This window comes from Pristis pectinata, chromosome 7 (assembly GCF_009764475.1).
Source record: "Pristis pectinata isolate sPriPec2 chromosome 7, sPriPec2.1.pri, whole genome shotgun sequence".
Lineage (NCBI taxonomy): Eukaryota > Metazoa > Chordata > Chondrichthyes > Rhinopristiformes > Pristidae > Pristis > Pristis pectinata.
In genome coordinates this window covers 80,894,626-80,906,263 of record NC_067411.1, presented here as the reverse complement: position 1 = coordinate 80,906,263, position 11,638 = coordinate 80,894,626, and the positions used below count along the sequence as shown (strand labels likewise).

At 39.7% G+C, this 11,638-nt stretch overlaps 1 protein-coding gene across 6 annotated transcripts in view; it reads left to right on the top strand.

Annotated features, from left to right (window-relative positions):
• Window positions 1–10,449: 10,449 nt before the first annotated feature.
• Window positions 10,450–11,638, top strand: part of znf608 (zinc finger protein 608) — a 77,930-nt gene continuing 76,741 nt past the window's right edge. For 3 of the 6 annotated variants that reach the window (XM_052020352.1, XM_052020355.1, XM_052020356.1), the window contains exon 1: window positions 10,531–10,777. Coding sequence is in view for 2 of the 6 variants with exons in the window: in XM_052020357.1 (XP_051876317.1) it covers window positions 10,727–10,777 (51 nt within the window). In the remaining 4 variants the exon portion in view is untranslated. Of the gene's footprint in view, window positions 10,778–11,274; window positions 11,529–11,638 lie in introns of those variants that run through there. The other 3 variants (XM_052020358.1, XM_052020354.1, XM_052020357.1) reach the window with 2 other exon arrangements.

The following is an 11,638-nucleotide window of genomic DNA, read 5'->3' as shown; positions in this document are numbered from 1 at the left end:
TCTGTCATTATTCTGTAGTTCAATGTTTTTAATGGTTGGATGTCTCTGTGCTAAATAAACTTTACGTTTAGGGGCTCCTGACATGGGATAATGAATGAGACTACATTTAGAAAAAAAAACTCCAGCAGCCTGTGATTTTCTGTTCATTAATTTTTGAAGGATCACACACTGCTAGAGGTGATGTTTGCCTTGCAGGAGCTCTGTGCAAAGATTCAATTTTGGCCCTTCATGCTGCTGTATGCTCCTAAAATCATTGCTGCACATTGCTGTCATGCAGTTTTCCAAGAGTCATCCCAATTAGAGCAGCCCTGTACCATGAAACTAAGTTAAAAAGGTGCAATATGTAGTTGTGAAAAGAGACGTGTTCTTATGCCACTCTTGCAACAGGACTACGTTAGCATATACTTTAGCTTTCTCAAGCAGCGGAAGAGGTGCTTTCAAAAGAAGTGAAGCTCTGGAGAGTTACGTTGTTTAATACTCAAGAAACCTGTCCCACAAGACAATGCCTGGGAGTAGGTGTGCTTATTTGTCAGAGCTATGGCAGCATTAAGTGGGCTTGGCTCCATAGGGAAAGAAAACTTTCCAGACTTGACAATGTCAGATATGGCACAGCTTGGAGCATGTGGGTGGTCAAAATAAACATTGTCACAAAATGTACTGTCCCACTCAGACCACTTTTAGGTGCTTGCCAACCATCGATTCTACGACATGACACACATTATAAAGCTGCGACTTTAGCTGAAGTTCTTGAAACAACTTGAAAGGAGTTTACCTAAGAATTTAAGACAAAACCTAGCAGGATAATGCACATTCAAGCATTATTTACATGTCCAGGATAAGCTGCAGACTCAGCAAGTGGATTGTTGTGATCTGAACTATTTCCAGCCATTGATTTCATCCCTCTTCCTGGAAACTGAACCAGACTTTTCACAAAGTTGGTGTCATGACCTCATATTATTACTATTAGACTGCCTGTTCTCACTTATGTAATATTACTTCACTCTGTCCCTGTCTCAGCTTATCTGCTGCTGAAATCCTCAGCCACTGGCCTTGATTATCCCAGTGCACTCCTGGCTCACTTTCCTTTTTCTATGCTCTGCAAATCTAAGATCATCCAAAACTCTTTTGTTCTTGTTCTAACATACATCAAATCCTGGTCACCCATTATCCCAATTAAACAATAGCTAACTTAAAAATTCTCATCCTTGCTCAATTGTCTTGTTCACCTCTATCCATGTGATCTTCTTCACTTCATATCCTTCCAAGGTACCTACTCTTCGCCAATTTTCCAACTCTGACTTCTTTAAGATCCTCGAGTATCCCCTTTCATTACAGCCAGCTGCCCTAAACTGTGAAATTCCTTCCTGGAACTTCTCTTCCTTTCTTTCCTCCTTTAAGATGTCCCTTAAAACCTACGTTTTTAATCAAGTGTTTAGTCATCTGCCCTAACATCACCTGAGGTGGTTGGCATTAAATATTTGGTTTGATTATGTTCCTGCAAATTATTTTGGGATTTTTGCCAAATTAAAAGTTCTACATAAATAGAATATGTTTTGAGAAAATAGCATTCAACTCAAGAGTAGATTTGCATGCCAGGGTGTCATGTAACCTCAGCTGTGAATCTCAAGAGGCTGCTTTGAAAACCCTTGCTTCAAAATGCACATAAGAATAAAAGCACAAAAGAAATAGGATCAGGAGTAGCCATTGGGCTCCTCATGCCTGCTGCACTATTCAATAAGATTGCCTCTGATCGCTCAGTCTTACATAATTTCAGGTTTATTATCATCTCAAATGCTCCTGCTCCCTCTACTCATTTACTGATGACCTTGCTCATTTATAATTTTAAGCACCATGCCATTGCACTGTTGTATATTGTTTGATAATTCCCCTGAAAAACACCATTGTCAAATTTTTGCCATGTCAAAGACATTATATAAATGAAAGTTGTTGATGTAATTGCCTTATAAGTAATATCTAAAGACATGTTCTAATGTAGCCTGTGCAACCAAATGTCAACAGCAGCAAATTTCCAGTCCCGAACTGGATCCCACAAACAGCCAACCACAGATTCTAGTGCCTCCCAAGAAGCCAGATCCTATGCTTCCTATGTTACTGGCTCCATCAGTTTCAAATCCTAGTATGGGTTTCATTACTGACCTTCACAGTGGAGCACTGGATGACTCACAGCATGAATAAGCAGGAGCAGATGCAGCTAGATGGAGTGGTCCAGGAATTTTGCTGCTTACAGCAGAAGCTTGTGTCCTTCCATTGCTGAGCCAAAGGTGTGCACCTCAGAGATTCTATATTGTTATTATCTAAACAGCACCATTTGATATAATCATTTGAAATAACCTGAAGTATTCTCCAAGTTTTGGCAGTGACTCTGGAGGAGCCCACTACCAACGTCCATGCATCTGTGAAATGCCGCTTCATAAGATTCAATTACAGTTTCATGAATTCCAACTCTTCGGGCCTCAACCTCCAAATACTTCTCTAATATTGTCTTAAATATATCAAAGTACCTTCAGAATCAGAATCAGGCTTATTATCACTGACATATGTTGTGAAATTTGTTGTTTTGTGGCAGCAGTACAATGCAAAGGCATAAAATTACTATAAATTATAAAATAAGTAAATAGTACAAAAAAAATGAAGTAGTGTTCATGCGTTCATGGACTGTTCAAAAATCTGATGGCAGAGGGGAAGAAGCTGTTCCTAAATCGCTGACTGTGGGTGTTCAAGTTCCTTTACCTCCTCTCGGATGGTAGTAACGAGAAGAGTGAATGTCCCAGATGGTGAGGGTTCTTAGTGATTCTCTCGGTTCATTGTTAAATAGGGAAGTGTGCAGGCTTTCTGTATTATTTGGTCATTGCTGAGTTTACTCCCTACATCTGTTCAATCAACAGAAATGCCCTTTTCCTCCTACAAAGCATACCTGATATCGCTTGTATCTCTTTCTCACTTCTGCAGAGGCTGTAATTCATGCCTTTTTCACTGAGTCCTGACTTTTTCTATGTTCTTGTATCTGGCTTTTTCACTTCCACTCAAATTTCTAAATTCATTCATCAGAATCTTGCTAGACCTCATTAACACCATGAAACTTTTTGAATCCATTTAACAATAATTGACCTCTGTGGTTTTGGTCCTATTTAATGTACATTTAAGAGCTTTGGGAATTCTTACTGAGTTAAAGATGCCATATAAATGCAAGATGTTGTTGCTATTGTTAAGGTGTAATATTGATATAAGATGTTGTTATCGACTGCTTCATCTAATAGGTCCCAGAGGGGTCATACCCCTTTTCTTGCTCTGATACGGTTCCACTACTTTATTGCCATCTGTTCTGCTTCAGCTTCTCTTTGGAACGCCACCAAAATTCCGCCACCAGATCTTCCCCCTCCCTACTTTTGAAAGTATTCCAAAAATACTTCATCCACTTTGTTGGCCTGGTCACTAATTCCCTTTCACCTCCTCTCCCTTACTCAGTGCACGTATTCTACTCCATTTGGTTAAATGCACTTCGAGACATGTCAAATTATTGATGGCTAACCTGTGAGTCTGAAGCAGAACTCAGTTCTTTACTCCCTCCAGAACTAATGCAGCCTTTCCACAACTTCATTCAAATTAGGGTTGATATACATAGACTAATTCAAATCTTAACTCATTGTCAATCATGCTACAATAAATTTCAGAAGCAGTATAATCAAAGCATTGTAGGATGAAAAAAGCTATTGAATAATTAATTTCATTAAGATACAATGGTATAATGCACCTATCATTTACTTTACCACTTAGCAGATTAGAATGCTTTAGTGAAAGGGAAGTGATTTTCAAATACTGTTCACACCAGTCTACATCAAACTAATACTTCTATTTCTATGCAGATATTTATGTCTTATTCCTTGCAATAGATTAGTATAAATGGATTTTGCTACATTGATATTGTTCTATTTTCTATTGATTGCTTATATTGGTGCTGGGAATGAGGTAGATGAGAGATGGAGGCCATGAATTTGTAACAGAAGTTCTCTGCCAAGTTTGGAACTGCAACAGGGATAATATCTGCTCCAGAAACCTTGCTATCTTTCAGTGAGTGGTGGGATGTGGGGAAGTTGATGATAATGTGGGGAGAATAAAAAAAATGGTATTTTCGGATTGATGTAAATGGGTAGCTAATGGTCACTGCACAAAAAGTGCTGGAGGAACTCAGCAGGTCAGGCAGCATCCGTAGAGGGAACTAAACAGTCGATGTTGTGGGCTGAGACCCTTCATCAGGACTGGAAAGGAAGAGGGCAGAAGCCAGAATAAGGAGGTTGGGGGAGGGGGGAGGAGCACACGCAGGCAGGGGGTAGGCAAGTCCAGGTGATAGGCGAGTCCAGGCGAGAGTGGGAAGGTAGGTGGGTGAGGGAAGGGGAGAAGATGTAAGAAACTGAGGGGTGATACGTAGAAGAGGTCGAGGGCTGAAGAAGAAGGAATCCAGTAGAAGAGGGCAGTGGACCATGGTATAAAGGATGGGGGAGGAGAGGAGAGGAAAGGAGATGGGCAGGTCATCAAGGCAGGGGAAGGGAGCCATAGGAATAAAGGAAGACAAAGGAGTTGGGGGGGGTCGGTGGGGGAAGAAAAAGAAGGGATGAAGTTACCAGAAGTTAGAGAAATCGAAGTTGAGGCCATCAGGTTGGAGACTCCCAAGGCGGAATATAAGGTGTTGTAGCTCCAACCTGCGCTAATGGTCACTGTGGACTCTGTGGGCTGGAGAACCTGTTTCTGTGCTCTATCTCTCTATGACTTTTTAAAGTTTAGTTGTTCCTGGGCTATAGATATCACTGGCAATGCTGGTATTTATTCTCCATCCTTATTTGTTCCAGAACGAAGGATGCATCAAGTGCCTGGAGTCACATGTAGTCCAGACTTGGTAAGGATGGCACTTTGCCTTCCCTAAAGGACCCTTGTGAACCTCATGTGTTTTTATAACATTCTGGTAATACCATGGTTACATTATAGTTATATCTACGTGGTCCAACCATGCAGATGCTATGGCCAACAAAGCACACCAGCACCTTTACTTCCTCAACAGGCTAAGGAAATTGGCATGTCCCCATTGACCCTCACCAATTTTTACCGATGCACCACAGAAAGCATCCTATCTGGGTGCATCACGGCTTGGTATGGCAACTGCTCTGCTCAAGTCTGCAAGAAACTGCAGAGAGTTGTGGACACAGCTCAGTCCATCACAGAAACCAGCCTCCCCTCTGTGAGCTCCCTTGGAAAAGCAGCCAGCATAATCAAAGACCCCTCCCATCATTCTCTCTTCTCCCCTCTCCCATTGGGCAGAGGATACAAAAGCTTGAAAACACACACCACCAGGCTCAAGGATGGCTTCTATCCCACAGTTATAAGACTCTTGAACAGACCTCTTCTATGTTGAAGATGAACTCTTGACCTCACAATCTACCTCATTATGGCCCTTGCACCTTATTGTCTACTTGCACTTTCTCTGTAACTGTAACACTACATTTTCCATTCTGATATTGCTTTTCCATTGTACTACTTTAATGTACTTATGTTTTGAAATGATCTGTATGGATGGCTTGCAAAACTATGTTTTTTACTTTACCTTAGTACATGTGACAACAATAAACCAATTCCAATTCCAATACTTAATCCTTTCAATCTAAAATCCCCTGTTGCCATGGGATTCAAATCCATGTCCCTAAATCAATGGTCCAGAACTCTGGCTAACTTTCCAGGAACTTTAGACTACTATATCCATTTTTCAGCAACACACAAAGGAGCTGGAGGAAATCAGCCTGTCAGGCAGCATCGATGGAAGGAAATGAACAGTCGGCATTTCAGGTTGAGACCCTTCATCTGGACTGGCAGAAGTGTGATATCTTTCCATCTCTACAGCCCATGATACACCCCAATGGGACTTGCTGAGAGAAAGAAAATCATCATAAAGTTATTGAAATGGGAAATCAAGAAGTTTGGGTGGATAATGCTGAAAATGATTTTTTATCAATGTGTCAAAACATTATTAAAAGAGTAAAGTCAATTCTATTCTGCATTTGGTTGCACTTGAGTGTTTGTGGACAAGCCAAATAGTGATACTGGGAAAAGGAACACAGATAAGGAAAGTATAGGTAAGAAAAATATTGGGCGTTATGCACCATGTGGAGTGTCAGTGAGTTCATACAGTGCTTGCAGGGCAACATGCGTTAACAATTTAAAGTGTGGTTGGATGTGGACTGGCAGGAAGAAACGTGGGGTTCAAATACCATTTACACTGGTTTGTTTCAAATCAACAGACTTCAGAGCCTGTTAAAGTAGCTTTGCAATCTGATTGATCTTCCTCGAAACCAAAATTTGAATAAGCTTATTGCCACCATTTCCAGTAACAAAGAATAAAATAAAACTGAATTTTAAAAATACAGTGGAAATGAAAAATTAAAATTACCAAAAGAAAATATCATTTCTATTATATTTTTTAAATGTTTACACTATTCTGGAATGACATGTTTAAAAGCAGTGATGCATAAAATTAGACAGGTTTTTATATTTTTATTTACATGTTTAGAAGACAGCGCTGTGTAATAAAAACATTTCTGGTTGCATCAGTCAATGACAGTTTATGAGAACGGAAGGGATTTTTTGTTTCAATTACATTGAACCAATTGACAAAGCCAGCAAGATGTGCTCAATGTAAGTGTCACTGGGGATGCCAGATTACTGAGTCACCCTGCTGGTGCATAAATCTGGTTGTTGAACTCGGTCCAGTGAGTTTACTAGGAATTTCAACCACTGTGAGAAGAAAAATACAGATATGCAAATGTAGTCTTTTGAATATGAATCAGGGAAGAATGATATTTGGGCCTGAAACTAATATATATTGGCTTGGATACTTTGGTTCAAAGACTACAGCCCCAGTGCAAATGCTGGTACAATGACTTCAACCTCAAAGGAGGGAGCAGAGAGCCAGGATTTCAGTTCTTTTTTTGGCAGGTGCTGTGCAGCTCACTCAAACCAAGGAGACAGACAAATGAGAGTGTATAATATGATGTGTTACAGGCAAGATTATGAACCAAATTCTCTATAGAGAGGCTGGTCAGAATCTGAAACTGTCTGGCACAAACTATTGTTGAAATGGTTTATGAATTAAAGAAAATAGCTGCTTGCGAAATAAAGTAATATTAATGGATATGGAGTGTGAGCAACTGAGAATTGAGGTTGGACAGAAGATTTATATGGAGGAAAGTACTGAAGCCCATAGCTGGATGGAATTGTAATTTCTTTTGTGCTAATAGCATGCTTTGATTCGATAATCCTTCATAATATTATTGCCATAAACTTCCACGTCATATTGTGGCACGTAAATTATCCCATGAGGATATATGTTAAAGGACAAATAAGAATCTACTATCTTTCAAGAATGAACATTGTTAAACATGATTTATCTTCATTTATATGTGAAGAGATAAAACAAACACAAAAATGTGGTTATCTCATTCTGGTACTTTGTGATATGTTATTTAACATTTGTCAATGTTATATTTGAACATCTTTGTAATGAGCAAATATAGCCATTAGTCTAAGCGAACGGCATCTTATTTTCTGTAGGTGGAAACTAAAATTTGCTGATAATTGTCTTTCACAAATGATGTTTTATTGCTTTATTTTCATATTACTACCAGATCAATTAAAAGGGATTTGAGCGTATTCATACTCTGACCTATGCCTTTCCTTCAAATCATTATTATCTCTATTCATAATCAGATAGAGAAAAGATTTACGACGTATCATAGCGTAAGATAACTTTATTTTTAATAAAGCAATTATGTTTTACACCACAGGTTGCATTTCATTGGCTAGACAAATATCACATTTTCAAATTAAAACTGAAACCTTCAGATGTTCCCCTTTGCGAGGGTTTTGTTTGAACAAGCAAGATACATATATGAAACAATACAAACAGGGACGATTCATTAGGAACCAGGAATGGACCAGTGTCAAAACCATTTTGGATGTGGTTTTCCGGACATCAGTAAGGTTATTGTGAAAGCTTTGTCGCTCCCCATCCCCCACTTCGTGGTTCTTTGTAGTAAAAACTCAGTGGAAGGAGGAAATGATCGCTGTTTACTGCTCTGCCGTGAGCTCAAAATAAAACACGATCAACATGTCCAAACAGAAACATTGTTATCAACCACACACAAAGAACAAAAAAAAGCTATTACGAAACAGAGACTACGACCTCTGCAGAATGTGTTGATAGCACCATGTGAGTGAGGCATGAAGTTTGCACAGTTCGGCTAATCGCGAGCTGCCGTTTGGTTGCAGACACTGAGGGTGATCATATATTTGTGCAAGTCCACCCTCACCGTACCCTGGCCACCAATTTATTTTAAATATAGAAAGAACATTGATTATTGTGCAATCGCGTTGAGCAAGCTTCTTCTTACATGATCTGTACTCGAGCAAACGTTTGCTCTGCAAATATTGTCTCTCATGTGTTATCTTACAAATCGGGTGGGGAAGGCACGAAGGGTAAGGGCAAATAGCGAAGAGGGAAACACACACACACACACACACACACATAAACCGTTGTCAGGAAAAGACCATATGACATTCGGTTCACTTGCTACAAATGCACGCACATACCACACCTCAGACTGCTTACATTCTGCAGAGACACAGACAACACACATTCACCAGACACGCATTTAACTTATGACTCAGTTGATTGAACCTGAGAGTAGCTGAGGCATAAAAAAAACAAAATAATTTCATATTTGATTCCTGGCATACTGAATTGATAGCTTTAAGCAAAGTTAGCCTTTGTACTCTAGTAGAATAGGCACCCAAGCAGTGTACCAAAAGGTGCAGCCACAGTGGGAATGATCCCACTGGCAGTGAAAGGAGGGAGGGACTCGCACAGAAACACGAGCAATAGATTTGCATACATCAATAAACACATAGACAGTGAGAAAGACATGAACCAAATACAAATGCAAATACATCTAACTTATATTGTTACGTGACAAATATGCACGAAAGTCGTCCGCTAGATAAAGGAACACAGAAATGCACACCACTGAAACGAAACAGCGCCGAGACACACGCAAAAGTAAAAAAAAATGCATATACATATCAGGCACAAATATGATAAATGATGCATGCACAAAATAAATACCACAGCTCATACATCATTCAGAGACATAACAGGCACACTTTTTCTATATGTATACACAAGGGAAGAAATAACTTCCACAAATGTAAGCAGGCATATTCACCATCCATACATGGACACACTAAATACACACAGGTCCAGAGAAAGAAATATTGATAGAAGTGAATAATCTAAATGTGGCACAAGCAACTTTATTTTAAGGGATCATGTAGGGTGTTTCTAACACTTTTTAAGCACTGCTGAATCGTTCACCCACGTGGCCCAACAAGATAATGATTTAACCTCAATGTTTTTTCTCACCAAAAACCATCTAAAGGAAAACAATTTAAGGAGACGTTTCCCTAAGACCTTGCTGTTTGGATGCACACAATTCTTTCTCTTTCCAACTACTGCACAATTAAATTAGAAACACCAAAGTGCTAACATTTGTAATTTAGGGACAACAAATAATACCATAGAGGGAAATAATCCCATTGCAAAGTAAAGTGAATGCTTCCAGCTGTTGTAGATTCAAAATATTTCCAGTGGAGTAGTCATTCCAAAATATGTTTACTGCTTCATAAGAAACAGTGATTTCTAGTTGTAATATTCAGTATTTAAAACTAAAATAATATTCAGAAAACTGGGTGAGATATTATTTTCGTTGTGATATTGAAACAAAGGGCAGTTAATCAAAACATTATCAGTAATCTGAATTTTCCGGATGAATAGGGAAATAATTGAAAATGATTTGGGGAAAGTCAGATTGCTGTTACTTTAAATCGGTGTGATCTGGATGAAGGATGCTTTTTATTATGAATTTAAATACCATGACCTAATTCTTCTGGATGAAGAGAGAAGTAAATTTAAATGTTTGCTGCCTGTACTAAAGTGTTTTCGGTGTAAGTCATTGTAACCCTTTGTTTTATGCAGTGGTTGGCGAACTAAATACTTGGAACTGGTTCAGCTGGGTGCTTGGTTCAAGCTCTGCTGGCTGCCGCAGGCTGTGACGAGAGAAGGGTGAAAGTAGCTGTTTTTTCTGGCTGTGTTGGCTAAACGCTCTACTGCTGGGAGTTGAACGCTCCAGTGCTGGCTCTGCTGGAAGCTCCTTTCACACACACAGACTAACTTGACTCTTGTGCTGCAAGCTCAGCTCTCTCTCTCTCTCGCACACACAGATGCGAAAATGCACAGCCAATGGCTGGGCTGAGTTTCATAAAAGCTGCGCTCTGAGTGGCTGCAGGGCGAATGGCTGTGAAACAAAGGAGCGGAGCCGGGTCTGGAGCAGAGAGAGAGAGAGAGAGAGAGAGAGAGAAATCTGCACCCAGCAAAATACACATACACATGCACTGTGAGGACAAGTCAGTACACCCAACTAAACAGTGAGGAGAAGCCAATGCACCCAGCGAAACACAGACATAACTGAGGACTAGCCAATGCACCCAACAAAACACACCGATAGTCACACAGACACGAGTGAGAACAAGCCAAGCAAAACACACCGCCACACAAGGACACAGGCAGTCACACCATTGCAAGATCTGATTTAAAACAAAACAAAAAAAAATGCATTTCATTTCACACGAAGACCAGGGCAAAACCGAACCAGTATTGATCGTGAGTATATTATACAATAATCTTTAGTAAAGTTTTATCAATCACACCAGAGATCGCATTTTGGCAAGAGAATTCTCTTTTCATTTTACTCGCCCTCCTGAGTTTTTTTTGGATAAGATGGAGTTATAATTAAATAGAAATAGTTTTGATTCATTTTGTTGATTTAAAAGTTATATCCGGTGCTGTTTCCCTATTTATTTTACGTTCACGATTTTTTTAAAAAAAAGAAATAAATACAAATGCTTCTATTTTGGCTTTTGGTCCCTCGTGACATTAATCGTGCTAACTTGAGCTTGTAAATAGCGACAAGTTTTGAAGTTGACTTTAATAAGCAGTTACGACTGTCGATCACGAATGCTTCCCCCTCCCGTTTTATCGCTGATATGAAAGGGACACGCAGCGCTTTCTGAAGGTTTGTGCTTATTCTGACCAAGTCGATAACAGCCCCCTAAGAGATTTTTCGCCCCTATTCAAAACTGCAGACCTCAAGTTTTTTTTTCCTTTTTTTTCTCTAAGGCAAGATCAGTTTTCTGATACGCTTGTCACCGATTTTTGTTCTCACGTCAAGCTACAGGGAATCTTGGATTCACGTGATTGAAGCTCGAACTGTAACAAAATAGCTGCTTTTAGATGGTTGGTTGTTGCAACCTCCCCCTTCAAATCCATCAACAATTCATTACAGCTTTTAGCTCTAAACGCCAGCTAATTAAACTGTGTAGCTCCTAATCCGAGTACAAGATGACAGAAAATGGTAAGCAGACAATCGTCAACGTTTGCAGCAAACCGGTCCGAGTTGTATAAGATATCTCCCCCCCCCTTCCTCCTCCACCCCCTCTCCCTTCCCCCACCCCTCAGGTCCTC